At 37.9% G+C, this 18,432-nt stretch overlaps 1 protein-coding gene across 1 annotated transcript in view; it reads right to left on the bottom strand.

Moving 5' to 3' along the window:
• Positions 1-18,432, bottom strand: part of ANOS1 (anosmin 1) — a 132,380-nt gene that overhangs the window by 45,328 nt on the left and 68,620 nt on the right. The window contains exons 3-6 of the mRNA XM_058824973.1: positions 16,736-16,798; positions 13,366-13,588; positions 8,619-8,803; positions 1,562-1,691 (exon numbers count right to left, since the gene is read on the bottom strand). Coding sequence (XP_058680956.1) covers positions 1,562-1,691; positions 8,619-8,803; positions 13,366-13,588; positions 16,736-16,798 — 601 coding nt within the window. The remainder of the gene's footprint in view (positions 1-1,561; positions 1,692-8,618; positions 8,804-13,365; positions 13,589-16,735; positions 16,799-18,432) is intronic.

Consider the following 18,432-nt stretch of genomic DNA (forward strand, 5'->3'; position numbering starts at 1 on the left):
TGGTGGCTTCAAGCAGAATAGTTGGAAAATATTTACAAATCCAATAAAACAACTGTCAATGATCTCAATTTAAAAGAAAGTTGGTGTCAGATTCAGCAACAAACTGCTGTATCTGCTGAATTGCTGTTGAAGAAGAGAAAAGTACTGTTGCTCAAGAGTTCTTACAGTAAACTCAGCTCAAAGGAACTGTATTATTTTATGTTTCTGAAATTGTATGCTACTTAAGTATCATAGCTCTTAAAATAATACTTCTTTTATGCATGAAAAGGTTTGTGGTCACAGAAGTAACAGGACAGCTATGCCAGCCAACCTTCCTACCACAAATACGGCTAGAGCACAAAAAAATTATTTAGACTAACATATAGTTATTCAGTAAGTGATTAAAACTTCCATACCAGCAAAAGCATTTGCATGCCTCTATAAATGCACCACCAAAAAGATCCTTTTCTAGGACTGACTATGGCCAAACAGAAAGCTAAAAGCCAGCACAGGAACTCAAAGATGGCAACAGCTTGTACTGCAAGATAATTCAGTCTGCACGAAGAGGAGGAAATACAATCCTCAAAGTATGCAAAGTTATACCAGCATAAAGATTCTGTCACTACTAAAATAACAAAAAGTCTTTCTATTAGAAACTGCTTCTATTAGCAGAGTGAAGAGTGCTGGATCTCATTCTTTGGCACTAAAGTCGACTAGTGTCGTCTGGATATGCCCACATTATTGACTGCCTTTAAGAGAGGGTGACCACATCCAGATCATCTGTCTAATGGGTATAATTTCTGGCCTGTGCTAACCCCAATACTATGCCTAAGAGTCATCTGGGAAAATTCTTCTCCATGTTGGTCAAAAGCACACCAGGGAGAATGCCAGGAACTTCACAGGATGGGAGAACTGTTTCTATCTCCTCCATCCCTCATGTACCATTTACTGGTACAGAAATAATTTTCAAAGTTATTTTATTGCCCAAACAGTTGGAAAACCAGAAATATCAACAAAAATTCCTACAATACTTTGTGGATCATCAGGCATGCCTTTGTAATGAACAGAAACACGCTGCTTTGCATTTATGCTCTTTTTTATTCTTAAGCATTTACAATTATTTCTAGCAAGGGGAGTTCTATTAACAGGGTCCAAAGTTCCATCAAAACAATGCTGCTACAATTATTTAGATACAGGCAACAAAATATACCAATACTCTATTAAATATATGACAATAACATACTTCTCATAATTAAAAAAGAAGGAGATAAACCTCTTGGATTAACACACTGAAACCCAAGTTCTTCCCTATTTCATGGTCAGGGTCGTGAAGTTTGATACGAATCATGTGGAAAATATTTCAAAGGAGTTTTATTCATAGACATCCTTGCTGATAAAAGAATAATGACATTCAGCTTTTAATTTGTTTGCTGACTTCAAACAAATCTCACACCATTTCTAAAGCAAGTGACAAAACGACTCAAAAACCCACCTGCTCAAAACCCTCTGCCACAAAAGCAGGCAGACCAGGCTGTGCTGCAGGTGGGGGTGACAGGAAGGTGGCAGCTCGAGGAACACTCACCTCGGGAGGAGCGGAAGTGCTTGCTGGGCGCAGTGAAGCCCCTGGTGCCGTGCACGTTCACAGCGGCCACGCGGAACTGGTACCAGCGGCTGGCGCGGGTGTCCGGCAGCCGAACGCGCTCCTCTGTGGTCTGGGGGGAAAATGTCACACTTACACTGCTTATCCTGACAAGGTCACCTGCCATCTGCTGTGCAACACCCCAGTATCGGTCTGGCTGAGCATCACAGGCTGCATGCAGCCACCTCACCTGACCCCAGCCACCACTCTGCACTGCAAAGCGTTTACAGCTGTGAGCAAAATGAGAAAACCATCCAATTTTACAGTGCATTGCAGGTTTCTTCTGGAAAAAGTAGCCTTTAGAAAATAGGTAAAGTGCTGTTAAATTCACACAATTAGTTCTGCAGTTATCACAACCTTCAAGCCAGTGTTTAGGGTCTCACTGTTCAGGTGATATTTCAGGGAACTCGTTGCCCCAGGTGACAGGACTGATTTCTTCAAATCTCAATTCTCAGAGAATTAGGGGTCCAAAATAGCTTAATGAAATCCAGTGCTGTGAGAACCCACTTTTTCTAGTTCATAGGAAACACAAAACTCTCAGATAATGAATGTAAGCCTTTTTCACATCTTTGGCACTTAGGTCAAAAAGACACTTACAGCCTTAACTCTTCCCTGAAGACTTTTCTCAGGTCATAGGAGCTGACCTTTTCTCCAACAACACCTACTGAGATTGCCAGTGTCTTGAGTTCAATTTCCAAATCCTGAGGGGAGAACCACTGAAATATGACTAAGCATAGATACAATCTGAACCCTTTCAGTAGCAAGTGCTTTACAGATTCTTATTCTGAGCCCTGCTGTCTTCCATTTTTTACCCCATTAAACTTTTGAAGAACTATCTTTTGCATTCTTTCTTTTTTTTTCCCCTAAGGTACAAACACCAGAACTGAACACAGCCTCCTGATAACCACTGAATCACCTCCAGCTACAGAAGATGTGGCATTTTTATAGAACTCATCAAAAACATATCCACTTGGAATTTTTACTTTTACAATTACCTCTCAATTATCCAGTTTTCAATTTACTTTAATATGTCATGTTTACTACATTTTGATTTAATTCTTTCATCAAAGTAACACAAGAACCCGAACCAGATGTCATATACATGTCTAAATACATTATACAATCATCACTGACTACCATTACTGACCAAACATGCAAGCTCATTAAAAATGTAGTTGTACCAATTTATATTTACAAGCTCTGTTTTATACAAGTTCAAGAAGTCACCTTTCCTGTATATGATTCAACATTACTTGTAATGATACTAAGTAGCTTCCAAAAAAAGGCAAAACATAATTTCTGCTTCTTGCTCCACTTTAAATCTGCGTAAGAAATCAGAAGCTGCTGACATAACTCAGATAACCAGAAACTGAGGAATTTGCTTCAGCTCTTCAGGAATGGCCTTTTAGAGCCCTGATAAATAAAATTTGTAGGTGTTATTCTCCACTTAGTCTCTTCATTTGGTGACAAACAAAATTTAGGGAAACAATTATCTCATTTGTGTGTGCATGTAGGGAAAGGAGACCCTTTCTAACCCATATTATTGACTCTCTCAGACTGCTGAGTGTTGTAGACTCCGAGTCCATCACATATTGCTGCTACTCAGAGTCCCTCTCCATTCAGACCACTCTCTTCTCAACTTAAGCAGGGGTAACAATCCTGACAGTCAACCTCACCTCCTTTCCCTTTTTAACCTTTATGTTACTTGTAGAGTGAATTATCCAAGGTTTGCCCCAGGGAAGAAAGAGCCTACCTGAAACAACTTTTGCAATTATTTTTATTTTATGGAGTACTCAAATATCCTATTTTTTTCCAACAGCCAGCTCCTCTATTGCTGCAACTGAAAACAGGTTTGGGGCCAATATATAATTGTAAATAACTAATTACAGTCTTCAGGGGTTTTAAAAACATGTTTGCTGAACTTTGTAACAAGGCAAGCATAATCTGAATACACTTAATGCCAAATTCCTCAAAAGAGTGTTATTTGTCACTGGTTCATATTCTGTTGATTAAAAGAAAGTGTTTCAGTAGTATCAATTTCCCATGGCAACCACAAAATAATGTAAAACCAAACAAACTGTCAATCCATAATGCCAAAATTATTTTAACTTATGAACATGCCTTGGGCCTATTACTTTCATAATTCATTTTGTTGGCCAAGCTCCTGCTAAGCTCAATGGCATGCAGGAGGTCTACCTCCAACCACCATGATATAAACCACTTGGCACCTCTAAGTACCTTTTACATAGAATTAATAAATTTCTAGAAATAACTAAGTACTGCTGAGATATCTTACATTACCTTAATGCTATAACTATTTTTTTGTTTCATTGCTTTAGTTTAGTTAGTTCTCACTACTTAAGTATTTTTGGAGCTGCAGTCCAAATAATATTCAGAGTTCTTTCAATATCTTTCACATTAATTTAAACCCACTAAAAGCTATGCTGAGTGGTTCCAAACAACTAATGGTTAAATTTCATCACACACCTAAAATTCTGTCTGAATATGAAAGAAAAAACCAACACTTTTAAAGAATTTTTAAGAATCATAAATAAAAGACAAAAGGAAAAAATCACCACTCAAATCATTACAGAATCATAATTACCATTTATTTGGCATTGTTTAGTTATAAGATGAATGTTTGGAAGGTAGCTTCATATTCTAACAGGTGTTTTATTTGGAATAAAATAATAAATTAGTCCTCAAACAAAATAACTGGCCAACATGTCCACCTTCAGTATCATGCAAAGTTCAATGAAGACAAGGGAAAATCCCTATTAATTACATTCAATACAACTTCATATAAGAGCAGCATGTAATCTCAATGACATAAGCTGGACAATACACATAATACCTTGACATTAATTCTCAAGAGCTCATTTTAGGTTCAAGGGACAACAGGCCACCTCCCATGGCCAGAAAGCAGAACAAGGTTGGGCTTTTTGTGAGAACTTCACAGAGATTTGACAAGAACTGCTCCATTTAAGAAGCACTGAAAATTCTATTCCTCTTACAGCAGCTCTTAACTGTTCAAATCCTGAGCCCTTTCCTGTAAGTAGTCTCCTCATCCTGTCCTTCAAAAGGGGATTATCTGTTATTGTCTTCAACACAGCTACAGAAATCTTCCTCTGCTGCTCCTACAACTGAGTAATGATCAAGAGCATCCCAGAGCATGGATGACCTATCTTCAATTCCAACCTTTGTATGAGAGGCAAGGGGAAGATATTCCCTAGCACCCTGGATGTTGCATGCTACTTAGAATTATGACCTCATATATAACTATAACTATATATATAACTATGTTTTATATTTACATCCAAAACTGTTCCTTGGAGAAAGAAAGGCTGAAAGTTAGAATTTCTTGTAAGGAAAAGGTGGGATTTACTACAACTGGAAGGGAGAAGAAAAGAGAATGTCTCACCCAGCAGCATAGCAGTTTGACAATTCAGGTGGCATTCTCGTGTCAACACTACAGACAGTGTATATATGTTATGTATATACATTAAAAATTGGTGCAAAGAACTCTTCGCAGCGAAGACTTGCACAGAGGACTCTCCTCTATCCAAGGATTACAGTAATGGACAGTTTCACTGTGCTCATTCCCCACTATGAATCCTGGACTCCTCCCTGTAGCACAAACATTTAATAGAAATAGGAGAGTACAGTCTTACCCTGCTGAGTTCACAGCTCAAAACCTTTGGAAACAACACATTGATAAAAGAATTTGCATTTCAAAAAGTGAAGGGATACCACCCAGGGTATCAGAAAAGCTGAGCTTCTGTTTCCTGTGATACAACAGAAATTCTGAGTGTTGTATCCACTACTCTAACAAAGGACAGCAGATCTGCCCTACTTCATGTGAATACAATCCCACACAAGGTGGGTTCATTTCTCTGCTTACCAAAGCAAGTCTCCCCTGGGAGATGGAGAAAGAAACCTTTAGTGTACAGGACTGGTGGTTAGCTCCATCCAGCAGGTATTTCTCACTGTCAAGGGCTGAGAACTTCCTTGTGATCCTCAGAACCAGAATTTTAGGTGTTTCAGAAGCTTTCTTTTTGAAGATTAGCTGTCCACAGAGTTTATGCAATTGCAAGGTGAAGCACTCAGGTCTGTCACAATCAAGCTATCAGTAAATACTGCCCCTTATTTGTTTTAGTAATGGACTAGACTGATGAATGTACTTCATCACTGTCTGCCCACATGTGTATATATGTATATATGCGCGTGTGTGTGTACACATTACATCCATTCACACAACACAGACATGCTCTGTCTGAAAATAACTGGCCTGGTATATTTTAATCAACTTTATTATATTATAGTAATATGATTAAATAGCTGAATTTCCAATGTAAACAGTAATGCTACTATTTTTAGAGAGAATTAGTACCAAATGGAATGGTAAGTCTGTTCACATGACATGCAGCATTTCCATAGGATAATGCAGCATGTCCTGCTCAGCTGGCTAAATCTTAAGTTACAGTACTGTAGGAAACTTCACATAAAACTTGGGACAATCTACATCACAGCCAGCTTGGCCAACTAGCATCTTAGTTATCATAGTTTTTATATTAACCAATGGAATTAGTCAAATGGTTAATCATATCAAATTTACCCCAAAATACGCAGTTAAAAACTAAAGCAGTTTAGTTATTATACATTAAAAATCCCTTCCTGCAGAAGTGAGAAATAACTAAAATAATTTTCAATATGTTTGCATTCCTATATAATTGGAGAGCAAAATAGTATACTAATAGATTGTGCCTTCTTCCTTAAAAAGAAAACATAAAGATGACACAAAAAACATGGCACAATAATAAACAATTTTTTTCAAAATTATTGTTTCAATACAAAATCAAAATTTCTACCCAACATGAGAAATTACTTGCAAATTAGCTCCACTAAGGCCAATAAAATACATCAAGTTTTTTTTTTTAATTTAAACCCCATTTTTTCTTGGACAGACAAAAAAATATTAGATGAGTAACTCTGATGAAACATTATGAAATTTCTTATAAGAAAATGCAAACAATAACTTTGTTTATGCTACATATGTGTATAAACATAGAGAAATTCAGATCCTCACCCACAGCCTTTTTTATCTTTGGTTACTCTTTGCACAATCTCTATCTTAAGTTGCAGAGTAAAGCAAAAGGCTGAATCATCTGCCCTGGACTGAGATGCTCCAGGAATTTTCAGATAAATGGCTGAGCTCTTCTCAGTCTTTGTCTACAATTAAGGGCTCATACCTCAATGTTTTGGAATCATACAAGAAAAACATCTCAGTTACACAGACAAGGGAAGCCTGGAGGCTGTGCACACAATCACTGCAGTCAAACTGGATATCCTTGCTGCTGATATTGCAAAATAAATTCTATCACATTTGGCAGACAAATTTGATTGCCTGGTGGGATGTCTAAAACTACAAGCACCATGGAGGTACACAACTCTCTAAAGACAGAAATTCTGATTACTAGCACCCCTCAAGGGTGCCCAGCCTGCATGTCCCATAAGGTATACACAGTTCACAAAGCCAGTCAGGCATCCTGAAGTGTGCTCTGAGCTGACATTCCCAGTGGGGTCCACCACACAGTCAAATTCGTGTCTCCTGTGATGCAGAAGGGACAGGGAAGTTGTCAGAAAGATTTCAGTCGGAGGAGGCTTCTCCTGCCACAGTGATTAACTCAGCCCCTTCTGCCTGCATTCACCAGACCCCAGGAAAGGCAGCTGTCAGGCTTCTCCTTGCTCTAGCACAGGAACACGTTCCTGAAACACTCTCCTGCAGATGCACTGCAAGGCAAGGGTTCATGTACGTTCAGCCACTGTGGAGCACCTACAGTGCATGTTCCCAGAAATGTGCACGAGGTCTGGGATGAGAAATAGCAGAGCACTGTGCTCCCTTTGCAGCCTGGATTCACCAGCCACTGCAGCTGAGCCTCTACAGCCTATCACATCCACATGGTTCAGTAACAGAGAGGAGTAATTCAGATCTGGCACATTCTCACTACTTGCTATTTTCCTTGCAACAAAGGCAGGAGCTTGTTTCCTGGAATGGAGAATGCAGGTTCCAAGACCTGCACCTCAACTGAGAGATCAGAAGCCACTGTGACCTGATCAGTTTTGTACATGCTCCCATGGGCTTGCACAAGCAAGGTTTCCTGCCAGGGTCTGCTGCAGGGGGCTTTTCCTGAGCAAGACTACAACATAGTGACAGCTCCCTCTAGCACCATGCTGGAGCTAAGAAATTCACTTCTGAGTGTTCAGCCTCACAAGCTTCATGTTTTTATAAGACAGCATTTTCCAACACAATCTGAATTGAGAATGAGCACAAACTGTCACAGAATTTAAATCCCTTACTCTATTTTGTGGATGGTTCTACTTATTCTCTCTTTCCTTTTTTTCCTAGCTATAATGATATTTTGCAGATCTTTTCAAAATCAGCATTTTACTTTTCTTGTCAGCAGGGATAAGGGTGAAGCAGTAAGATAAACGACTGGAACTCTGCCATCCAGGTGGACTGTCAGCATGGTAAAAAACAGATTGAAACTGGGAAAGAACTAAGTGAAAATTTATGCTCTGTTGGCTGCTTCTCATTAAGAAACATTCGCTCATGAATCTTACATTTTAATCTGGATTGCACTGAGTGATAAGAGCATGACATCATAGACTTTTCTGAATTGGGAGGGTCACACCTGAGAAAAACAACTTTACAAAGAATAAAGGTTTTAGTAATTTTTTTCACTCTGTTTTTTTTTTTAGCCTTGTTTTTTGTTTTTTTGGTTTGTTTTCTTTTAATAAATAGCCTTTTCACCAGCTTGTTTTTTTAACTTTTGACAAGAATCAAGCCATGCCTTGGACACTGTGCAATGAGTCCCACTAAACTCAGAACGACTATGTCCCTAATGTGCTTCCTTGAATGGATTTTGGTCTCTAATTCTACATTTTTCAAGAGATTTGTGACATTCTGAGACTAGATCCATATTGCTTACAAAGAACTGACCTGTGCCACAGTTTGCCAGTTCGTAGCATCATCCTCACTTGGATGGATCCCTTGATTCCACCTCCTCTGAACAACATAGATCACAGGCTCAATGGAAATATTGAATTTTGAAGACCACTTCACCTCCAGGTCTCCAGACTGATGTTCTATGAATTTTAATTCTTTCCGGGGTTTCAGTGGAACACCTGTAGTAGGAATGCACAGATAAAAATATATGAGTAATTTACAAGATATGATTAAGCCATTTGTAGATGAAGCTGTATAAAAAATAATTGAAAAAAAGATTGTTTGCCAGAGAAAATGCCAAAAAGGGAGGAATGATAAGCATGGAAGTTTCAGAACAGTTCCTAGCTAACCCATCTCTGTTAACATTAAAATTTGTTTCAAAAAAAATCTTCAAAATTATTTATTTATTTCATTAAAAAACTGAAGGACATGAAAGTTGTAAACAAAAACTGACTTTACAGAGAACATTTGCCCAACAAAACCGGGAGAAAGATCCCTTTGTTCCCAAGCAGAATCAGCTGTACCTGTTGTTCAGTTTTTCACCCAATTTTTCCTTAAACACATTTAGTAACAAAATTTCCATAGCATCACACAGTAGTCTATTTCACTACTTGTCTATTCTTGCTACAAGAAAGTTCTCTCACTGCCTTGTTTAGGCTCCTCAGCTGCATCAGGAACTCAGTAGTGGTCCAAGATGTTTGTGGATCATGGGGAACAAATTCTTTCTGTTATCTGTGGAGAAGCTTTCCGTGTACCACAAGACTGTTATCGTGCTTCTGAATGTTTTCTTCTTCAGTCTAATAACCTCAGTGCACTCCATTTCCCTTTAATTTCAGTGTTCCCAGACCCCTGTGCATTCTTGCAGCTCCCTCTGCAGATTCTCCAGCTTTGAGCCCTTCTCCAGAGACAAGCCTAAAACTGGACACAGACTGTGTCTAAGCTCTCAGCAGTGCAGACCAGTGAAGTGTGATTATTTCATACATCTTGCATTTGTCTGATGTACTTTAGAAAGCTGTTTGCTTCTCCGTGGCTGCATGATCTTATTGACTCACATGCTGCAGCTGTACTGCATGATGTGTCCCTCTCCACTCTTCCCTAAAGAGCTAGGAAAGGTAATTTCAAGACATCTTGGAATAGATATGTTATGTATATTGCCAAATTGTTGCATTTCAGAGAAAAAGATATATTTCTAAAATATTACTGTAATTTCTCATTACACAGTGACACCAAAAGACGCTTATTTATGTTGTTATACTGCCAGTAATATCACCTTTCTGAAAACATCTGCAGTAGCTTGAAGGAGAAAACAATTCTTCAAATTGGATATCTTTTGATTAAATCAACAAATCAAGTGCTAGCTACGTTTCTCTAGACAGAGATTAGGAATATTTATTTTTGAGTGTGCAGCATTTTGTCACTTGAGGATATGTCACAATAAGATCTCTGTGTTGACATATAAACCTTCTTAGCAAGTTATCATATGCACTTTAGTTATTTTGTTGTTTCAATGACTGTCCACATAAGCCACCTGCATGTGTTGGTTAGAGAAATTGTTTCCTACTCAAACTGCCACAGATGACTTAGTACCGAAATTTCCTCAAGTGAACAAACCACTTTTACATTTTAAGGCGTGTTCTTATAAACCTGAGTATACAAGGACCTAAAAGTAAATGAAAATCATCTTGTAGATCTTCAAGAAACCTAAAATCCACCTGAAAAAAAAAATACAGTACCTAAATGTGGCTATCACAGTAGTTTAGACCCTGGACATCCTTCAATAGCCTAAGGTCATAGCCTAACATAATGAACATTACTTTGGATTTCCATATTTGCAAATCCTTCTTTAGTTATGATACACAACAATCCCACAATTTGCATGTTCAGAAAACTTCCATCTGCTTTGCATTAGGGGCAGTTGGATTCACTTGATTGCAAGGATCTCGGTGTTATGTAATCATGTGCAGATGGAGCACGGCAGCACAAACAGTGAGAGCACGGCACAAGTGCACTTTAAAATACTTCTGTGGAACCAGCACCATCAGTTTAATATCCAGATGTGAAGATCCAATTACTCTTCAATGTGCCTTTTCTTATGTAAGTGGTCAGCCCCTATTTTCATGCTGGAACAAACTAGCTCTCAGTCTGCAGTGCTCCAAAGTTTGCATTAGTCCAAAGTCTGCAGTGCTTAACCAAAGAATTCAAATCACTGATCGCTGTATGTGTGCCATAGCAGAGTCCAGGAAAAATGGTTCTAAAGGTGTCTTTCAAATAGCACATGCATCTCAGTGCCATGAAAAGTAGCTGCACATTGGTGTGTCATGAAAACCTGTATCTTAAACATTGGTTCCCCCAGAATTCAAAACGTCTCCATTGGAGTGCCTTGTAAAGGGTACATCCATGGCATCAACACAATTGCACACACAGTTCTGCAAGCACTCAGAGATGAGCACATTTAAAACTGTACACTATGTTTATAATACAAAACTATTTTGCTTTAAGCATGAAGAGTCATAAAAGTGTGGGTGACCATCTGACCCCAGTTATCCTACCATAATCTTGCCACATCATCAGACCCTTTGAATGTCCAAATCTTCCCTTCACAACTTATCTACACAGATTTGCAGAGACACTTTCTCAAGTCCTTCACTAGTTAGAGACAGTGTAAAGAAGGGGGGGGGGGTGAGGCCATAAGAGTAGGAGAGAACATTTGATATCTCCACTAAAGGGATATAAATATGTGAAGACTACATAACCAATTAGTAATACTCCCAACAGAGATGCAAATTTACTTGTTACATTAATCCAAAAGCATTTGTAATATGTCCTTGGTAGCAGTGTACTTATATTAACTTGGGTTTTTTTTTAGGATTTGACTTAAGCACTCAGTATTAGAGAGCAAATTAGTCCAGTAATCCAACAGATCAGATGGGAATTTTACATCTACTGTTGTAACTAATCTCCAGCACTTGATCAACAGTGAAACTATGGAAACTTCTGCAGACTCTTAGATTCAATCTGAGTTCATTTTCAAGCTGTGAGCGCTGTCAAAATGATAAGAATAAGTACTGAACTTATTCACTAGATCTTAGTCATGCTTGCAGAGTTTGCTCTTCCTTAGTGACAGGAAGGTCATTTACCCCTGGAGGAAATGAATAGCAAGGCTGCTCCACTTCTATTTGTCTTTTGTTGCAGCAAGACAGGTTGAAGAGGCTAATTAGCTGAATTCATCGGCTGAGAAGGCAGTAGGGTACAGAGCTTGCCCTTCCTCTGCAAGACATATATGCTCTTACAAGCCAGCACCTCCTGCAGATCGGTGATAAGATGTTAGGGAAGGTTAGTTCTGCTCCCATTTAATCAGGCCAAACAGAGGAGACCTTCCAGTGTGTGGTTACAGAATGTACCACATCCTGTCATATGCTCTGTCAGCTCCAGGAGAATCTAATCTTGTTTTATTTGCTTGCTTGTTTTTACCTTCTCCAGTTATTATATTTACTGGAATGCTTTGCAGTTGTGGCATGGAGCTTGAACGCGTAAATCATTACACACACAACATGAATGCCTCTCTACCACTCTGGTCATTTGTCTCAGTAAGACAAAAGAAACAAGTAAGTGATCCATTTTAATAGCTTTCATTTTGAAAGGTGCTATATGTTGGTGTGTACCAATTCCTTAGAGTTTTAAAGGGGCTGCTCTAAAGCATCCTGCAGACAAGACAGTTTCCTTTCTGAACACACTGAAAAAGATTTATTAACATTTTAGTTAAAATAATTAACTTAAAAATAAATTCACCATCTTCTTCACCCATTTTATATGTTTCCATCCACATTTGGAAATAAGCATGGATTCAAACCTAAGCCTGGAGCTTAGATCAGGGTTCAGCTGATTAGACTCCCACAGAGAGCCCACTCTATCTGAATAATAAGTGAATAACTGAATAATATTTATTTTTTATCACTGACATAAGAAGATTTTATTCTTGTACAAAAACACCAAGCATGTGGTAAAAGAATATTCTTTTCACAAATGCTTATTTTTCTGCATTAGGAGAACATTTTTCAAATATTTAAGTATATAAAGCTTTTTTAAATTCCAGTAAATTAAACTCTGAAATTTGTCTAAGCAAAAAATTTCTTGGTTTATATTATCTTTTCTAAGGATGTCAAAGAAAAGGTTTATTCACAGAATCTCAGGACTCAAATCAATTACATTTTTTTAATAAGATTGCCTTAGATTCAAATAATGAATTAATATACATCTGTATGCAGATATTATAATCTTGCACTATATTGTTCTGTGTTGATTTTTCTTTAACCAGATTATTTCACAGTTCCTACTTGGTAGTCCCATCTGCTTGTCTTGTAGACAAAAATGTTATTTCTGATTACCTGAACTGTTTACCATTAAATATTTTCCTGCTGCATTCTCTCTCATCGGCATCAAATAAAGTGAGATTTCACCTAAATTGGCAAAGCTTGTTCTGCTTAAGCTGACTCAGCCACAAATTTACATTCCACAGATTTCCAGACATGGGCTTCACAAGGAGGGAAAAAAATCAGAAATTGAAGCAACATTTCTCTCTGGTTTTCCACCCTTTCACTGTGCAGCCACATCTCTACAAGTACCTCTCCTTTTTCTTCCTATCCATACAAACTCCCAGCAAATGGGAGTCCTGGTTTACCAGGAGACTTCACCATGGCCTGAAGTTGTTAGCCCAGTATGAGTACATATTAATAATCTCTACCTTTATAGAGATTTTTTGGAATTTGGCACGTGTGACCACATCCATTGGAACAGCATTTCTTCACTCCAGAACATTCAATATCAGCTTCACAGCTTTCAACACAGGCAGCTGCAAAACCACTGGCCTTCTCAGGTGCTGGGCAGTCCCCTTGCTTCACAGACAGGATGTACTTAAGGAATTCACAGCTAGTTAGGCATTCATAATTCTTCTTGGGGAAAAGAGGCTAAAAAGAAAACAGAAGAAGGGTATGTTTTCAACAGGAACAATGAAAAAGAAAACATCCCAACCAAACCCCATCAAAGAAAAAATGTTATAAATTTTCCAAGACCTCCTAAAGGATTATTCAGATTTCCAGCTTTTGCAAGACTTGCAAGACTATCCCTGAATATTTATATATTCAAGCCACTTCTGAGAAAGCATTCCAAGTACAGAATGATGAAGTCCCTCAAGTAAGACCACCATATTTAATGGAACTGTGTTGTTTATATCTGCCAGCTTTCCCTTGTTTTCCTCACATTGACTGGCTATAAAGTTGCTCAATGACAGATTAAAAACACTCTCAAAACAAAGGGGAAGCAATGGTCAGACAGTCTGCTGTTTTTGGACTACCCCACATTCTTTTCTCTGTACTTTACAACACTTTCCCCACAATATCTGATGTAATGCCATTCTAGATAAATAAGAGAAATGTTGTTTCATTATACTGTTTGAACTAAGTTGGCTAAGACAAGATTTTGCAGCATCTTTATGTTCTTGCCAGCATAGTAGTAATTGTATAATTCTTCATGGAACTGCATTTATTGATAAAATGATCAGCAGAAAATAAAAATTAAAATAAGCTTTAAAGATATTGATTAAAAATCAAAGTGAATGCTACTTACTAGAGAAATCTAGTCCTAGATATTTAAGAAGATGCTTCAATGCACAGACATTTCACAGCATATGTTACACTCAGAGGTTTGCAAGGTCCACTTAAAAGAGTATTTAAAATAGCTTCTACAACCCTGAGAGAATATGGTGTGTGACATGGAAATTACATTTCCTCTTAGTTTAGTTTGGTGCAGAACCAGCTGAAGTGATTCCCTCAGAATGACTGCAGCATGTAAGTGGCATTGTCTGCAGCTGGTCCTGCCATACCACAGCAACCAAAAACCTTCCACCCTGACAGATCTGATTTACAGGCTCCTGTGCCTACACAGGAGTTACAACCCACTCTCTATATCCAACAAGGCACGTAACTTCTAAAACTTCTTCCATATTCAAATGTTTTATTTTCTTGTTTTTACTCTTCCCATATTTCTGGTGAAACGAGGAAGCCTTGGCTATTACAGAGGCCCAGGTGTTTCACAGACAATTCTCTAAAGTCGCTGTGGCACAAGAATGTATCCCTACATTAGCTCTTCCATTTTTCATACAGAACAGTCCAGAATCTTGAACCAAGCTTTCAGGCATGGATTTGGGTGTTACAGGCTTTAACCAGCCTAAACGCTGCAAAAAATAGCAATCTCTATGCCTTCTACAGACCCCAGTGACTCTTGGAAATGCACTCCTGCTTTTCTCCCCATTGGAATGCACCTGATGCCATGGTTAACCAGTTAAAAAGCTAAATGAGTAGGAAACTAAGTTTACAGGGAAAAAAAAAAAAAAAAAACAAAAACAAAAATAAGGAATCAGATAAATTGTCCCTCAGACATAAGGTTCCCTTTTAACATTCAGTAATACACTCATTTGGTAAATAAGAAGTAACACATGAAGCAGGAACTTTGAGAAACACAAATTGCTAAATTGTTGCTTCCAGATTTTTTACAAAATGCAGAAAGATTGAAAACACTCTCACAGGAAAACAGCCTTCTTTCACTCAATCAATGTCTATGGAGTATGCATGAGTCTGAGATAAAGGAAAGTGATCCCGGGCTTTTGTGTTTGAAGCTAATTTCAAATCCTAAAACATCACAAATTTGCAGCTACTTAATTAAAAATGTTATAGCTCCCTGAGGCATAATACGTCCCCAAGGCTTCTCCTCCTCACCCTATTTCACAGCTCATTTTTCAGTTAGCTGCTAAATGTGCTGCTCCTCATTATGGGCCTTTGAAGTTCTAAATTTAGCTTTAACCACAAAACACTAATCAAAGAAGGATGCTCACTGTTTTTAGCTACAATAGAACAGTGTTCTACAAATGTTTTCCTTTTCAACCAATTTTATACAAATTTTCACCCATATCTGGAAACACATAGTCTGAGTGAAGAGCGATATACAAGAACAACAAAAATTAGATCCACCAAAACTGCTTTTTTACAGTACTCTAGAATTTGTATTTGCGAAAGTAGCAAATAATCTGAGATAAAAAATTCTTGCAAGGCTTGGTTTCCATGAGAAACTTTTATTTTGTCTTCTGTGGTAGCTACATAGATCAGTAATTTAGTAATCCCTTTTAACACATATTTTTTTAGTTGAAATTACAGCTTTTTCTAATCATCTTCATGATGCTTACAATAATTTAAACATAGGACATTCTCTTATACCAGAAAAAAGTGTCCACAGTAAAGAGAAGGAGTTAAATCAGTGTACCAGTAAGATCATTATATCAAGTAAGGTAATTTCTATTTTTTTACAGGAAAATATTAAAGTCTTCCTAAGAACTCACTTTCATAGACTTGAATATATTTGAACCTTTTCTGTAATAAGGCAAATTTCTATTAAGCTGATACTTCCATTTTGAACTAAAAACCACTTAAGAACTGCAACAGATCACTTCCACCAACTCAGAGCCATGTTTCAAATCTAATAAAAAATCTCCTTCTTTGTTCTAGTTTGACTGATTCAAGTTTGCTTCTTCACAGATTATTGTGATAGATGGTGCAAAAATAGTTTTCAAAACATTTGCTCTTGAATAATTCCATATTTTGATATTAGTCTTCTGAACTTCAGTTACTCCTGGGGAACTACTCTTCTGTAAATCAGACTGACTTTCACATACAGAAAAGTCATCTGTTCTAGCTATCCTGCACAAGAATTTTTCACACAATAACATTTTATCTTTTAAACAAAGATTGTCTTCCTTGCACATGGTCAGAAAAGATAAAAGGGCAAGTGGTAGAAATAGCAGCTTAGAGAAGGGATGTCAGAGCACCTTCTGAGAGATGCTATGTGTGACTGGATTGAGTCTTTACAAGTCCAGATAAATCATTTGGTCAGAAAAAAAATTTAACTCAAAATTAATATAGCTACATTCTTAAATGTGTATCCTTTCAACTAAAGGCACATGCTGCCAAAATACCATGGTTTTCAGCTGTCTCCTTGAAGCCAATAATTTAAATTAAAGAGGCTGCTAGAACAAAGTGAGAAAGCGTGCCCTTGGGCTGACCTACCTCGCAGAAGCTTTGGCAATGGTTTTCCTTCAGGTCCCAGGACTCTTTGCAGGGCTCCAGGCACTAGGAAGAATCAGGAGGCAGAGAAGTGTCAGAAAGAGAATGAAATAAACAACCACAAATAACCTTATTTCTTCTCCAGTTTTTCGGCCCACAGGAAGTTAATAATCCACTTCTCCTGGGGATAAAATTGTGTCAATGAGTCATGGTGTCAAAACAAGGTCATGAGAAGTCATGGTTAGATCACAAGAAATATTTTCAGTATTTCTTACAGTACAAGGCAATTGACTCACTTGTCTATTATGCCATCCTACTTTCCAACTTACTGGATGTAGGTCTTAATACCAACACCATGTTGCTGGATCACAGACACTGCCAAAAGCACTACTCTAAACTACAAGAAAGTGAAATATTTTCCTCACTGACCAGCCTAAAGTAGACAGGCACATTTCCTTCCCAAGCAAGAAACTATTTCATCAGGTTGTGGAATAAACTCAGCAGAGGTTAAAACACTATTTCTGTATAAATGGATAATGTTCACTGGTCTGTTAGCAAAATCACCTTATTTCAAGTACCATATCATCATTATTTCACCTTCAACCTCTGTTGCAATAGTTACACACAGAGCTGAGATACAGAGCTAAGCTTCACACAGCATAAAGCAAAATCACACTGTTAAGAGCATTTACAACAACTGAAACATAAATTTAAATTCACATCCAGAAATCTTTTCTCTACCTTTGTTAAACATAAAATGTTGAAAAATACTAGCATTGTTGGGAGCTAATGATACCTACTCCTCCTGGTAATAGTGGAAAGATACTTATTGTACCAAAACTAAAGACCTTTGACATGCAATGCAGTATTTATGTAGTTTCCTTTTATGCACGGTATTAGATTGGATCAATATACATTTATGCTATTCAAAATCAAACATGAATACATATAGGCTGCACCTCAGTGGTCCACTTGTATCATCAATAAAAACAATAGTGTTTTAAAATTAAGCATTTTTCTTACTAGCAACACAGCCTAAAAATGTAATAAAACCATTAGTCACAGAGGCTACATATTTCAGAAAAAAGATACCACTTCAGCATTTTCTTTTAATATATATATATATATATATATATATATATTAATATTTTAGACTCAGTTTCTAGCTCTTCAAAATTCACATGCTGTATACAGATTAATTAGAGGATACATTATAAAATGTCACTGAAGTCAGTAAATTCAATTAATTCCACAGTGTTGTTCCTCCTGTGGTATAGATACTGCACATGAGCTCAATTCCCTGTCATGTAATTTTACAGTTCTCCTGTTCAATGAATTTAGTCCAAAAATTACTGAGATATAAGTGGTTTAAGCAGAAAATGAGAGACGGATGCCCAAGACTGCCAGGTTTGTTCAAGGTGTTTGTACCAGTCTGTATCTCCAGTGCAAATAAGGCTGCAGCACCTGACACCTCCTCTGGCTGCACTCTGTTTCAAAAGCCGCTCAGGACAGCCCAGGCTGATTTCACTGGGCCCCAGCAGCTCCTGCCTCAGGGCAGGCACAGACAACGGGCACCCTCAAGAGACAATGGCCCTAGAAGCTCTGCCTCGGGCACAGACAATGGGCATCTTCAAGGGAGGATGGACGAGATGAACCAGGCCTGAGCAGCACCCTGCAGTCCAACTGCTCTTGGAATACGT

This window comes from Ammospiza caudacuta, chromosome 2 (assembly GCF_027887145.1).
Source record: "Ammospiza caudacuta isolate bAmmCau1 chromosome 2, bAmmCau1.pri, whole genome shotgun sequence".
Lineage (NCBI taxonomy): Eukaryota > Metazoa > Chordata > Aves > Passeriformes > Passerellidae > Ammospiza > Ammospiza caudacuta.